Source organism: Abramis brama (assembly GCF_963993115.1).
Source record: "Abramis brama genome assembly, chromosome: 9".
Taxonomy (NCBI): Eukaryota; Metazoa; Chordata; class Actinopteri; order Cypriniformes; family Leuciscidae; genus Abramis; species Abramis brama.
The window spans coordinates 489,390-504,629 of NC_139971.1; the positions used below are offsets into that span (position 1 = coordinate 489,390).

Sequence of the window (15,240 nt, forward strand, 5' to 3'; positions counted from 1 at the left end):
TATTATTTATGATTTATTACTGTATTACATCTATCAGGAAGGCTGTGTGAAGGGCATAGAGCCAGCAGCCGGTGTTGGATCACAGGGAATAATGGAGCCGCTATAGAAGAGAAGGCGTTCGAAAGCCTCCCGTAATGCTCATTTCATGCACATTTACGTTTCACATGACAGCTCCTCATGCTTACACACAAATCCTGTCTGGAGGATTGTAGGGAAACCCAATCCTTTGAGGACAGCTTTCATTGGCAGGTTTTAACAGTATAGATCGCTGTCTTTCTCCTGTTTCCTCGTTGAATAATTAATTGATGACGGTCTGAATGGCTGACTGATGACGGAAGTACTAATCCTCTGAAGTAAAAGCTGCAAAACATTTTATAACTCATGCTCCTTATGACAGTAGACTAATATTCCTCACCCAACTTCATGTATTCAGCGAAGAATAGTTAAGATGTTTATTTGCAATCAATTAGATTTCATATGCGTTTTCTGTCTTTATGTTTACGGCTTCTGTCGAGGAAGCATATTTAATATGCATATGTGCCGACACTACTGCATACTAAGTGCTGTAAAAGGTTTTTGCCTGAATAAAGTCGTTTTTATTGGATATTATTAAACTTGTAGTTCTGACTCTAACATATGCAGCTGTGTGTTGATCAGCGCCACAAACGCCTACAGTCACTAAATTAGATTATTTGGTGGGAGAATTTATTATCATTAAGAAATGATAGTTCTTTTTATAGAACTGACTTTTATTATATTGCGTTTCTGCCGTACACCTCTTGCTTGTGGTGAAATCACTGAAACTCTTGTCATCTGCTGGTTTATTGCTTTGTTTTAAAGATTATGACGTATTTTCAGATGGTAGCATAATGAGAATAAAGTCGTAATATTTTTCGGGAATAAAATCTAAATTCTAAGATGAAAGTCATAAAGGCTAAAGTCGTAGGGAAAGCCGCACTGAACCGATACAGGGTTAAAGCAGCCGGTTAAAGGCCAGACCTTCCTCTCTGGTCAAACCTGTGTTTCAGCGTTTCATTCAAAAATAGCCATAATAGGAAAATTGGTACAAAAAGATTCAACCTTCTCCCAACCATAACCGCACATAAATGATGCATAAAACATCTAAATGTTCTTTTAGGCAAACTGAGGACAATGAATTCTGATAACACTAAACAGATTTACCTGCCGATATTTTAGTTGAAAATATGTCACAATATAAAACCCTGTGAATAAATCGAATGATTTCACTCAATTAGTCTATTAGGTTTTAATGAGAAGTGAAGATGTCTGAAATGTACATCTAATTCATGGAATTATTAAATAATAACCCCATGAATTACATTCAGTATTCAATTTAAAAATAATAATACCAATTGTAAAAACATTGTGTCCACCAGTCCATATTCATTCTTTATATTCCATGATAGAGGATTTGTTTTCACAGACTGTTTCCGGGAGTAACACTCAGCACGCATAATGCACATACTGCACAAAATACTCATACATGTATCAAACACATAAATATTACACAAAAAATGGCAACAACAACAAAACAGTATGAATTTAAAAATCCTGCATTCTGTGAATTTAACGCTCTTATAGGCGAGAGTACTAACTTGTTTTTTCCTGGGTGTCTGTCTGTATCTGAGGGAAGGCTGAAGCACGAGCTGAGACGGTCACTGGGGTTTGGTGTTATAGTGTCAATGAGAGACGACAAGTCGGGAGTGGGAAGACCAATTCTTTTTGAGGAAGGGTTAGTGATTTTAGGGAGCTTGTTTCTATTGGGAGAGAGAGCTGACGGGCTCAGTGATACTACAGTACAAGAGAAGCAGGAGTGAGTCCTGAGTTTACATGACAAACAGTCTCTGTTAGCAGCACCTATGGATGTCTGTGATGGGATGATCAAAACTCAATTTATTATCCGAAATAATGCCAAGGTACCTGAAACTGCCGACAATATCTACTGATGGAGACAGAGCCGTGAGGAAAGTCCAGGATGAGTTCCTTTGTTTCCGTGACGTTGAGGAGGAGAAGACCGTCTGTCCACCACTGGGTGAAATGGGCAGATGTGGTGATATGCTGAAACTGACTCTGTGCCGGCGAGTATGTCATCTGAGTGTCTGAAGTATTGAGCTGAGGCTTTCGGTGTGTAGAGGACGGGACTGAGGAGTGCTGCCCTCCTCACTGTCTGAGGTCTGTCACTGAGGACATCAGAGATCCAGCGGATGAAGAGACGTGGACATGCTGGAGTTTGGTTATCATGGTGTGGCGTTGAATCGTATTGAAGGCGAAGCTGAAGTCTCATAGCAATGTTGATATTCAGATGAAATAGCATAAGAAGTGTATATTGTATATTTATACATGTAAGTACATATATTGATGAAATGTGTTGAGATGGGATTTTGTAGCATCTATAATCAAGAGAACATTAAGGTGGGGATTTGCACCTTTCTTACAATATATTCAAGTTTGATCAGGTGAGTTGAACAAGGACAGAGATCATCAAGAACATACAGCAGTTATGGGACGGTAGCTTGAGTTTTCAGAAGTAATGCTGAGGATCTTTACTCTTGGCCAGCAGGAGTGCCTTCAGACAAGCACAGCTTTGTTCATTCATTCAACTCGGTCTCTTTCCCAGCTCATGTTCAGGGGCCCTCATACATCCAACACCAGCAGAATGAGTTTCTGTGTGAATCATGCATACGCCCGTTCAGATGTAAACTGTTTCATTGTTTCAACAACAGTTTTTATACTTTAATTAAATTTGCTTGCATTTGATGAATGAAGCTTGTATGTATATACTAATTAATGCATTTGTGCTTCATTTGCATTTAACGTTTTTATTTTATTTTATTTGGAGCAATATCAATCATCAATAAAGCACTTCTCTCTAGTCATCATCTGTTTGTAAATAATGTGTGATGTTCAAGAAAAGTGAAGTTGCTTTAAAAAAATCTGTATTGTAAAAAATCTAAGTTTTCATAAATTATTCTCTATTTGAATTCATCTAATTTACTGATATATTTAACCTGTCACTGGCCCAGGCTGTTGTTCCTGTGTGCCTCAAGACCACCATCATCGTCCCTGTGCCCAAGCGATCAAACCCAGAGTGCCTGAATGACTATCGACCGGGAGCACTGACCCCATTATCACCAAATGTCCAAATCCTAGCTCACCTCAAGCCCAGTTTTCCTCCTGCACTAGACCCTCACCAGTATGCAGATCGACTGAGGATGCCATATCCACAGTCCTCCACTCTGCCCTTACCCATCTAGATAATAGCAATTCATTTTCGAGTCTATTCAAAAGCATGCTGTGGTCGATGGTGTAGGAAACTCAGAATCAAAGACCAGGAGACTTGGTTGTTTCTTTAGCAGGATTCTTTATTGAGAACACAAGCTGTCGTAGCTGCAGTCACTAAGGAACTTTACATTGCAATTTATATACATTTAGGGAGAGGGATTTACATAGAGGTGGATACACTCAGAACAAAGCATGTAAATGAAGTATACAGGTTAAGGAACCTGCCCTAGACTCTAGAGTGTTACCAGTCCTAATCCAATCAGCATAACTATTCAACGACTGGGGCTGGGGCTCGGGCTCCAAGAGCCTTTAAAGGGGTCATATAATTCCATTGTTGTACAAGCTAATATGATTCTTTAGGGTCTAAATTAAAAGTCTGTAATATACTTTAATTAAAAATTATCATTAGTATTGTAAGAAAACACTCATTTTACCTGGTCAAAAACAGCTCTGTTTTCAGCACGCCGTTTCAGTGCATGTGTCTTTAAATGATAATGAGCTTTGCTGACCCCGCCCCTCTGTTCTGTGGAGCCCCGCCCCTCTGTTCTGTGCGGACACCGTAACACAATAACACAATAACCATAACGCTTTGTTCATTATAAACGTGGGATTATGAATTATATTGAGAACGTCTAACATAGAAAACATGCCGTAATGTACCTGAGTGTAAACAGCCGCATTCATCGTGAAGCGTGCAGCGATTTGCAAAGATTAATATAAATATTAATATAAAGGTTAATAAAACGTTACACTTCTTCTTCTGGAGGTGCAGCAGGAACACGAATAGTTGGTACTGATCCTTTTTTCAGGAACAGCTTTTAGCAAAACCAGCTTTACTGACCCCCGTGTGTAAAGCAGGCTGGTGTGTGAAATGATTTGCGCAAACATGAAAGCATTGACGTTGATCGTGGGGAATATTCCCTTCGAAAACAAAACTCAGCCACTGCGTCTTCAACGGTTCGGATTTAGGAACATCAAAATGATGCTGTGTTCGTTATTACACCCAAGAGCAGAACACCACAATCGCTTAGACGCCATTCTGCTCATAGACAGTGCTCCAGCGTATCAACAATGACCGCGCCGGTCCGCGCGGACTATGATTGACAGCTCACTCACGAGCGAGGGCGGGTCTGTGTTGAAACGCTGCTGTCAATCAACAATCGTGGGAGGGGCGTGTGACGTCACAAAATCGAACGGCTTGATTTGAGAGGGGAAAACATACAAGAAGATTAAAAAAAAAACACTGGATGGATTTTTATCATTTTATGATGGTTGTGTACAGGCACTGCCAACACACACTTCAGTACAATCAACTTGTAAAAGTGCATGTACCATTATATGACCCCTTTAAGGCTAAAGTGAGAGTCTCAGTAATCTGACTCATTTAACTTACAATAGAGAAAACAGGTCTGGCAGGAATAGGAACAGCTAACAGTTAATCATCAGTTATACCTCAATTGCTAAATTAAGTCTACTAAACTCTCTCAGTTTATATACTATTGTATTGGAACCTAAATTAAACTTTTAATACATTTGTAATAATAATAATAATACATTTTATTTATAATGCACTTTACATTTCAGCGAAATCTCAAAGTGCTACAGTAACAAGAGGTTAAAAACAGTCCGAATATCACACAATAAATAACAATAAAACACCACAAAATTTAAATAAAAAACATGGGAGTTAAAAGGCCTGTTTAAATAAAAATGTCTTTAAACCCTTCTTGAAAACCTCCACGGTTTGTGGAGCCCTTAGGGACTCTGGGAGGGCATTCCAGAGCCGTGGGGCGACTGCCTGAAAGGCCCTATCTCCCATAGAGGAGAGTTTAGTCCTTGGTTGTAGGTAGAGGAGCGGAGGTTACGTGTGGCGGTGTGTGGAATGAGGAGTTCACTGAGGTAGGCAGGGGCAGTTCCATGTATGCACTGATGGGTGAGGAGACAGATTTTGTACTGAATTCTGTGTTGAATGGGCAACCAGTGTAGTAATTTCAGGAAAGGTGTGATATGGTCATATTTGCGCCTCCTCGTCAGGACCCGGGCAGCGCAGTTCTGAATATACAACAATGGTATCAAATGCAGCACTAAGATCCAGAAACACTAAGTCCTCTCCTCTGCACAGACCTCTATGACCAGCTTATGGCTGGCTTCATTAGCTGGGGACACTTGAGCTGAATAATGACTGTTTACTATTGTTAATCATTATTTTCACGTTTATCCCTGTAAAGCTGCTTTGAAACAATCTCTACTGTATAAAGCACTATCGAAATAAAGGGTGATTTGACTTGTCTTAGCATCCTAAAAAGAGAATATCTCATGGAGTTTATTATTGTGGGAGATAATAATCATTCTTATGAGAATAAATGGTCACATCAATAAGCTATTCTTGACTGTGTGTTGTAGATTGATCTGTATGCGCAGAGTGACCTGAAAAAGGGGCTCCAGCTGTTCGGGACTGAAGGCAACATCGGTCTGACCAACGCCTGGAGCATCGTCCAAACCGACGTGCGTTCACTTCATCTCTGCACTTATTACTATTTCTCAGAGCATTGCAAGATATGGTTATGGTGTGATGATAGTGCCTCTGTGTTGTAGTTTCGCTGTTGTGGAGTGACCAATCACACGGACTGGTTTCACGTGTACAACACCACGCGTGTGCCGGACTCCTGCTGTCTGGAGTACAGCGATAACTGCGGCCTGGAGAATCCCGGCACCTGGTGGACGGCTGTAAGAAACACCACACACTTCCCATCATCAGTATAACGAGACTGTATGTGAGCAGGAATTATACAGTTACAACGACTACAGCAACAGCTTGATAAGATCATAAGCAGGGGTTAAAGACCCAAACAATGATCCGACAAACACTTTTCTTTCCTGCGTTAATTCATTTTCCTAGTGAAGCAGGACAGACAGAAACCTTATATTGTCTGTGTAAGCTGTCATGGCAAGTAAAGCTGAACATGTGTGTGTGTGTGTGTGTGTGTGAGTAACGGACGGTGTGTGAGTAAAGTACGGTGTGTGTGAGTGTGAGTAACGGACGGTGTGTGTGAGTGTGAGTAACGTACGGTGTGTGTGTGTGTGTGTGAGTAATGTACGGCGTGTGTGTGAGTAACGGACGGTGTGTGTGAGTGTGAGTAATGTACGGTGTGTGTGAGTGTGAGTAACGTACGGCGTGTGTGTGAGTGTAAGTAACGTACGGTGTGTGTGAGTGTGAGTAACGTACGGTGTGTGTGTGAGTAATGTACGGCGTGTGTGTGAGTGTGAGTAACGGACGGTGTGTGTGAGTAATGTACAGTGTGTGTGAGTGTGAGTAACGGACGGTGTGTGTGTGAGTGTGAGTAACGGACGGTGTGTGTGAGTAATGTACAGTGTGTGTGAGTGTGAGTAACGGACGGTGTGTGTGTGAGTGTGAGTAACGGACGGTGTGTGTGAGTGTGAGTAACGGACGGTGTGTGTGAGTAATGTACGGTGTGTGTGAGTAACGTACGGTATGTGTTAGTAACGTGTGTGTGTGTGTGTGTGTGTGTGTGTTGACAGCCGTGTTACGAGCGTGTGAAGGGATGGTGTGTGTGAGTAACCTGTGTGTGTGTGTGTGTGTTGACAGCCGTGTTACGAGCGTGTGAAGGGATGGTGTGTGTGAGTAACCTGTGTGTGTGTGTGTGTGTGTGTGTGTGTGTGTTGACAGCCGTGTTACGAGCGTGTGAAGGGATGGTGTGTGTGAGTAACGTGTGTGTGTGTGTGTTGACAGCCGTGTTACGAGCGTGTGAAGGGATGGTGTGTGTGAGTAACGTGTGTGTGTGTGTGTGTTGACAGCCGTGTTACGAGCGTGTGAAGGGATGGTGTGTGTTAGTAACGTGTGTGTGTGTGTGTGTGTGTGTGTTGACAGCCGTGTTACGAGCGTGTGAAGGGATGGTGTGTGTGAGTAACGTGTGTGTGTGTATGTGTTGACAGCCGTGTTCCGAGCGTGTGAAGGGATGGTGTGTGTGAGTAACCTGTGTGTGTGTGTGTGTTGACAGCCGTGTTACGAGCGTGTGAAGGGATGGTGTGTGTGAGTAACCTGTGTGTGTGTGTGTGTGTGTGTGTGTGTGTTGACAGCCGTGTTACGAGCGTGTGAAGGGATGGTGTGTGTGAGTAACGTGTGTGTGTGTGTGTTGACAGCCGTGTTACGAGCGTGTGAAGGGATGGTGTGTGAGTAACGTGTGTGTGTGTATGTGTTGACAGCCGTGTTACGAGCGTGTGAAGGGATGGTGTGTGTGAGTAACGTGTGTGTGTGTGTGTTGACAGCCGTGTTACGAGCGTGTGAAGGGATGGTGTGTGTGAGTAACGTGTGTGTGTGTATGTGTTGACAGCCGTGTTACGAGCGTGTGAAGGGATGGTGTGTGTGAGTAACCTGTGTGTGTGTGTGTGTGTGTGTGTGTTGACAGCCGTGTTACGAGCGTGTGAAGGGATGGTGTGTGTGAGTAACGTGTGTGTGTGTGTGTGTTGACAGCCGTGTTACGAGCGTGTGAAGGGATGGTGTGTGTTAGTAACGTGTGTGTGTGTGTGTGTGTTGACAGCCGTGTTACGAGCGTGTGAAGGGATGGTGTGTGTGAGTAACGTGTGTGTGTGTATGTGTTGACAGCCGTGTTCCGAGCGTGTGAAGGGATGGTGTGTGTGAGTAACGTGTGTGTGTGTATGTGTTGACAGCCGTGTTACGAGCGTGTGAAGGGATGGTGTGTGTGAGTAACGTGTGTGTGTGTGTGTGTTGACAGCCGTGTTACGAGCGTGTGAAGGGATGGTGTGTGTGAGTAACGTGTGTGTGTGTATGTGTTGACAGCCGTGTTACGAGCGTGTGAAGGGATGGTGTGTGTGAGTAACGTGTGTGTGTGTATGTGTTGACAGCCGTGTTACGAGCGTGTGAAGGGATGGTGTGTGTGAGTAACCTGTGTGTGTGTGTGTGTGTGTGTGTTGACAGCCGTGTTACGAGCGTGTGAAGGGATGGTGTGTGTGAGTAACCTGTGTGTGTGTGTGTGTGTGTGTGTGTGTTGACAGCCGTGTTACGAGCGTGTGAAGGGATGGTGTGTGTGAGTAACGTGTGTGTGTGTGTGTTGACAGCCGTGTTACGAGCGTGTGAAGGGATGGTGTGTGTGAGTAACGTGTGTGTGTGTATGTGTTGACAGCCGTGTTACGAGCGTGTGAAGGGATGGTGTGTGTGAGTAACGTGTGTGTGTGTGTGTTGACAGCCGTGTTACGAGCGTGTGAAGGGATGGTGTGTGTGAGTAACGTGTGTGTGTGTATGTGTTGACAGCCGTGTTACGAGCGCGTGAAGGGATGGTGTGTGTGAGTAACCTGTGTGTGTGTGTGTGTGTGTGTGTGTGTTGACAGCCGTGTTACGAGCGTGTGAAGGGATGGTGTGTGTGAGTAACGTGTGTGTGTGTGTGTGTTGACAGCCGTGTTACGAGCGTGTGAAGGGATGGTGTGTGTTAGTAACGTGTGTGTGTGTGTGTGTGTTGACAGCCGTGTTACGAGCGTGTGAAGGGATGGTGTGTGTGAGTAACGTGTGTGTGTGTATGTGTTGACAGCCGTGTTACGAGCGTGTGAAGGGATGGTGTGTGTGAGTAACGTGTGTGTGTGTATGTGTTGACAGCCGTGTTACGAGCGTGTGAAGGGATGGTGTGTGTGAGTAACGTGTGTGTGTGTGTGTGTGTGTTGACAGCCGTGTTACGAGCGTGTGAAGGGATGGTGTGTGTGAGTAACGTGTGTGTGTGTATGTGTTGACAGCCGTGTTACGAGCGTGTGAAGGGATGGTGTGTGTGAGTAACGTGTGTGTGTGTATGTGTTGACAGCCGTGTTACGAGCGTGTGAAGGGATGGTGTGTGTGAGTAACCTGTGTGTGTGTGTGTGTGTGTGTTGACAGCCGTGTTACGAGCGTGTGAAGGGATCATAGGGATGGTGTGTGTGAGTAACGTGTGTGTGTGTGTGTGTTGACAGCCGTGTTACAAGCGTGTGAAGGGATGGTGTGTGTGAGTAACCTGTGTGTGTGTGTGTGTGTGTGTGTTGACAGCCGTGTTACGAGCGTGTGAAGGGATGGTGTGTGTGAGCAACCTGTGTGTGTGTGTGTGTGTGTGTGTGTATGTGTTGACAGCCGTGTTACGAGCGTGTGAAGGGATGGTGTGTGTGAGTAACGTGTGTGTGTGTGTGTGTGTTGACAGCCGTGTTACGAGCGTGTGAAGGGATGGTGTGTGTGAGTAACGTGTGTGTGTGTATGTGTTGACAGCCGTGTTACGAGCGTGTGAAGGGATGGTGTGTGTGAGTAACGTGTGTGTGTGTATGTGTTGACAGCCGTGTTACGAGCGTGTGAAGGGATGGTGTGTGTGAGTAACCTGTGTGTGTGTGTGTGTGTGTGTTGACAGCCGTGTTACGAGCGTGTGAAGGGATCATAGGGATGGTGTGTGTGAGTAACGTGTGTGTGTGTGTGTGTTGACAGCCGTGTTACAAGCGTGTGAAGGGATGGTGTGTGTGAGTAACCTGTGTGTGTGTGTGTGTGTGTGTGTTGACAGCCGTGTTACGAGCGTGTGAAGGGATGGTGTGTGTGAGTAACGTGTGTGTCTGTGTGTGTTGACAGCCGTGTTACAAGCGTGTGAAGGGATGGTGTGTGTGAGTAACCTGTGTGTGTGTGTGTGTGTGTGTGTTGACAGCCGTGTTACGAGCGTGTGAAGGGATGGTGTGTGTGAGCAACCTGTGTGTGTGTGTGTGTGTGTGTGTGTGTTGACAGCCGTGTTACGAGCGTGTGAAGGGATGGTGTGTGTGAGTAACCTGTGTGTGTGTGTGTGTGTGTGTTGACAGCCGTGTTACGAGCGTGTGAAGGGATCATAGGGATGGTGTGTGTGAGTAACGTGTGTGTGTGTTGACAGCCGTGTTACGAGCGTGTGAAGGGATGGTGTGTGTGAGTAACCTGTGTGTGTGTGTGTGTGTGTGTGTGTGTGTGTGTGTGTGTTGACAGCCGTGTTACGAGCGTGTGAAGGGATGGTGTGTGTTAGTAACGTGTGTGTGTGTGTGTGTGTGTGTGTGTGTGTGTGTGTTGACAGCCGTGTTACGAGCGTGTGAAGGGATGGTGTGTGTTAGTAACGTGTGTGTGTGTGTGTGTGTGTGTGTTGACAGCCGTGTTACGAGCGTGTGAAGGGATGGTGTGTGTGAGTAACCTGTGTGTGTGTGTGTGTGTGTGTGTGTGTGTGTGTGTTGACAGCCGTGTTACGAGCGTGTGAAGGGATGGTGTGTGTTAGTAACGTGTGTGTGTGTGTGTGTGTGTGTGTGTGTGTGTGTGTTGACAGCCGTGTTACGAGCGTGTGAAGGGATGGCTGCAGGATAATCTGGTGGCGCTGTGGATCTTCGCTCTCTGCACGGCTCTAACACAGGTACTGAACACACGTCACAATCATCAGAATATGAGAAAGATTATTATTTACATGTTTGTGTGTTTGCAGATCCTGGGGCTCGTGTTCTCCATGACCTTATTCTGCCACGCGGTGAAAGTGGACACGTTCTATGCATAAAGACTAAACCATTTCAGCCCGATCTGCTTCGTCTTCACACACGTCGGTCTCTATCGCTATAGCAATCGATCGTAACATTTTGCTAACACACTGATATTTGCAACATGATTTTATAATTCAATTCAACTAAGAAAATGAAGGAAAAAAATACAAATTGCTCTTTATTGTAAATATTTACTGGACAATTTGTCCATTTGTGAAGAAAACATAGCAATGTTAAACAGAAACCAGTAACTAATGTCATGATTTTATATTTCTATAATTTCATATTAATACGAATGAAATGAACAACAGCAATTTTTCTTTAGTCAGAGCGGGTTCTCAATAAATTTAAAAGGCAATATATTAAGATCACGTTGTTGTATATCTGAGGCAGTCTTCACAACAGAAGCTGTGATAAAACAGAAGCAAGGCTTTAGTTGAGTGTGAAGTAACACTAGTAATTCAGTTGTTGTGTAGGAAGAAGCACATGTGTTCCTCACAGCAGCCAAACAGCAGAACAGAAGCACAATTTACTGCATTTACTGCAGAACACAGAGCAGAAGTGTGTGATTTATGCGGCACTACGTCATCAAACTGGTCTATTAAACTATTCTGATAATAAGGCATCTGGAATTATTCATGGAGGAGATGAAATACCTGAAATCATTCATCACGTTTACTCATCCCTTTCCTTAAACATAGTTTAAAGGCTGAAATGTGAGGGTTATTTTGTCAAACGTTTTGTCAGTACTTCATTTGAACATGTAATACATGTTAGTAGATAACATTATGTTGTAACACTAGTTCATTTAAAATCCGGCCATCACTGTTAATGTTATTATTCATTTCTGCTGTTGTTGCATTTAATAAATACTTAACAACTGATTTTGTAATCCTTGTCAGTAAATTAAATGCTTGTCTGCTAATGTGTGTGTGTGTGTGTGTGCGCGCGTGTGTGTGAGAGAGTACACGCGTGTGTGTTTGTGTGAGTGTGTGCGTGAGAGAGAGTGTGTGTGTGTGTGTGTGTGTGTGTGTGGGGGGGGGGGTCTCGTTTTTTATATATATATATATATATATATAGGCGGGGTTGTTAAGGATTCTTAATGCTAATATAGTGGTTGGGATCCACTGGGTTACAGGATTAGCTGTCAATCACGGCATCAAAACTGTGAGTTATTTTCCCATCATTTTTACAGTCTCAAGCTCTCATGTGTCAGTGTAGATTTGAGAATTGAGCTCATGTTTTGCACCCTTGATGTGCACTTTTGAGAAGTCTGCATTGATGATCAACTCGAAAGCTAATCTGGGTTTATGCCCCCGAAGCACAGACTCGAAGGATGAGCGAAAGCGTCCATGCCGGAGCCGATCTCACCGAGCAAGAGCAGAGAGAGCAGCGCAATGAAGAGTGCATGAGTGTTCACACAGTGTAATGAAACATAACCATACACAATAAACACAACTGAAACACTGTTTACTTTTTTAGGTTATTACTGTTTCTATGTTTTCTATAGTGTGATAAACATTAAAGCGGTTCTACAAAAGACTGGCCGCCACCTACTGGTGTAAAGATGCATCACAGGAAGAGACTGAAAAAATCATTTTGGTTTTCAGACGCAGTTTCATCAACAGATTCGATTAATTTGAAGATTTCTAACGTGAAGAGAGACTCTCTGTGCATCGTTTGCCATTTTGTGTAATTGAAATGTAATTTTGATAATACAATGACTTTGTGTGCTTGCGCTCTCTTTAAAATAAATCACACTTGCTTCGATAATGTATTATCTTCCGCAATAACATTCTCACATTTTAAGAGTGAATTGTGTCCTAATGTTTTCGGGTGTGTGTGTTCTGGTCTGGGTATAAGACCCACAGAAATATGTAATAGAAATAAAGATTAGAGGAGTGTAAAGGTCCTGGTCAATCAAGAGAATGTGACTGAATGAGAATGAAGTCTTAAAGAAATAAAGAAAATAAATGTTGATGTTCAGAATAGGACACAAACTGTTTGTTGCAATTTTACTGCACATTGTCTGTCAGCAAAACTGGATCCTTCAATGCGATGAAGCGGCTTCAGATATCAGCTCTAGAGGACTCAGAGAGTTCGGAAGCTACAATCTATGATGCGCTGCTCAGCGCATTGGGAACGTCTTTAGTCGTGACCAGCTGTGAATATTGTGTGTAACACGTCGATAGAATTGACCCGGAGGTAATATAGCCTCGGTCGATGACGTCATCGGTGCACACCCGCAACACGAGGCTATAAATAGATGAGCCACAGGTGCATCATCAGGTCTTTTGTCTTCAGACCATTCTGTGCATGTGTGCGTCAAGAAAACTCTCTCTCTATCTTTCATCTGCTGACTACAGATCTTTGTTAGGAGTTAGTTTCATCAGGCAGTGTGCAGAAAATTTCTCATTTCTCAAAAATCTTTTTCTCTCACGTTACATAAAAGAGTTAAAAAAGTAAAAAAAGATGAGAAATGAGCCAACAAAACAGTAAGCGTTGTGTTCCTCCATGCTCCCGTCCCATGTCTGAGCTGGATACACACGATTACTGTTTTGTTTGTTTGGGGGAAGAGCACGCGGTTCTGGCTTTAGAGAAAGGCGAGTGCGATCATTGTGAACTGTTCACAGTGAAGATGCTTCGCTCTCGTCTGAACTATTTCCAGACCGCACCCACATTACCATCGTGGGGCTCTCGTATGGGTCTGCATGACGAGCAAGAGACGGGTCCGTCCCTTTCGCTTGCTGCGTCACCAGATCTACGCATCCCTTCTCGTGATCTCGAAGCGCGCTCCGGTGCTTCTTCGGTTCACGAGGGGGATGATATATCTCTTGGGTCTTCGGACCACGAGCAGCCAGCCTCTGAGCATTCCTCTCGCGAAAAAAGATCTGTCGAGGAATTGCTCGAGGTGGTTACTCGCGCGGTGGACAGGTTACAGCTTGACTGGCCACGCGAACAAGAGACCCCCAAACGTAGTAAGCTAGAGGATAGGTTTCTGTCCGGTGGCAGGGGGGAGAGACCACAACATCAGTCTCTTCCCTTTTTTGAGGACCTCCATGATGAGCTGTCTAAGTCATGGAGCAAACCATATACTTCTCGCGTTTTTGTGCCCTCGACGTCGACTTTTTCGACCTTTGTGGGTGCGAAGTTGCGGGGGTATTCGGAGATGCCTCGGGTTGAAGAGACGCTCACGAGCTATCTCTCGCCCGAAGTTGCATCTTCGATAAAGAAACCTAACCTCCCCACTAAACCATGTAGAGTAACATCATCACCAGTGGGTAAAGCTTACCAAGCTGCAGGTCAGGCTGGTGCTGCGCTGCACACTATGGCGGTGTTACAGGCGTACCAGGCTGACCTGTTGAAGGACTTGAGCGTGGGCAGTACCATCGACGAGGAAGCGTTCTCTGAGCTTCGTCGAGCCACAGACTTGTCTCTCCGTGTGACCAAGCAAACGGCCCGTGCCATCGGCCGTTCGATGTCAGCTTTAGTCAGCACGGAGAGGCATCTGTGGCTTAATTTGACAGGCATTAAAGAGAAAGATCGTTTGTTTCTTTTAGACTCTCCTGTCTCTCCATCTGGCCTGTTTGGCGATTCAGTTAATACAGTTGTCACCAGGTTTAAGGAAGTCAAAAAACACGAAGAAGCATTCATTCAGTTCCTTCCTCGCCGCACTCAAGGGGAGGGGCCGTCGGCCACCCAGCCTCGCCCCGGTCCTTCAAAAGCCAGGGAGGTGAAAAAGCAGAGCGTGGCGGACCGTGCTCCCCCTCGTAGGGATTGGGGACAGGTTCGCCGCGCTCAGCAACCTCCCAAGCCAGACCTCAGGACGATCATTAACAAGAAGAGAAAGTCCTGATGGTCTGGCGCCCCATCTGGTGGGGGCTCCCCTTCCCGTTACCCTCACAAAACCTCTCCATCCCCGCCACCTCTCGTGCTTCGGGGGGCAGCGGTTTCCAGCGAAATGTTAGATGTTCCGTTGTTTCCTGCCGTCATTCAGGACACGGAACATCTAACATCCCCTCAAAAGGAAGTATTAAAATTGATACCACTCTCAGAGAGTCTGGCAGCGTGGAAACTTCTGCCAGGCATTTCTGCGTGGGTATTAAGCACAGTACAGATAGGATACAGAATCCAATTTATTCGTCGTCCTCCGCGTTTCAACGGCGTGGTCTCCACTTCCGTGAAACAGGAGCTGATGCACATACTGTCACAAGAGCTACAAACTCTTCTGAGCAAAGAGGCCATAGAACATGTTCCTTCCAGAGAGAGAGTCGGGCTATTACAGCAGATACTTCCTGGTTCCCAAAAAGGATGGGGGGGTGCGTCCAATCTTAGATCTTCGAGGCTTAAACCGTACAGTCAAAGCGACTTATCTCGGGATCGTTTGGGATTCGATCACGATGCGGGCACAACTGTCTC

The 15,240-nt window shown here is 44.8% G+C and overlaps 1 protein-coding gene across 2 annotated transcripts in view; it reads left to right on the forward strand.

Moving 5' to 3' along the window:
• The window catches only part of tspan4a (tetraspanin 4a), a 70,273-nt gene extending 58,568 nt beyond the window's left edge, over positions 1–11,705 (forward strand). For both annotated transcript variants that reach the window (XM_084124012.1, XM_084124011.1), the window contains exons 5-8: positions 5,707–5,808; positions 5,899–6,030; positions 10,617–10,700; positions 10,770–11,705. In XM_084124012.1, coding sequence (XP_083980138.1) covers positions 5,707–5,808; positions 5,899–6,030; positions 10,617–10,700; positions 10,770–10,838 — 387 coding nt within the window. In that variant the 3' untranslated portion in view covers positions 10,839–11,705. The remainder of the gene's footprint in view (positions 1–5,706; positions 5,809–5,898; positions 6,031–10,616; positions 10,701–10,769) is intronic.
• The last annotated feature ends 3,535 nt before the right edge of the window (positions 11,706–15,240 follow it).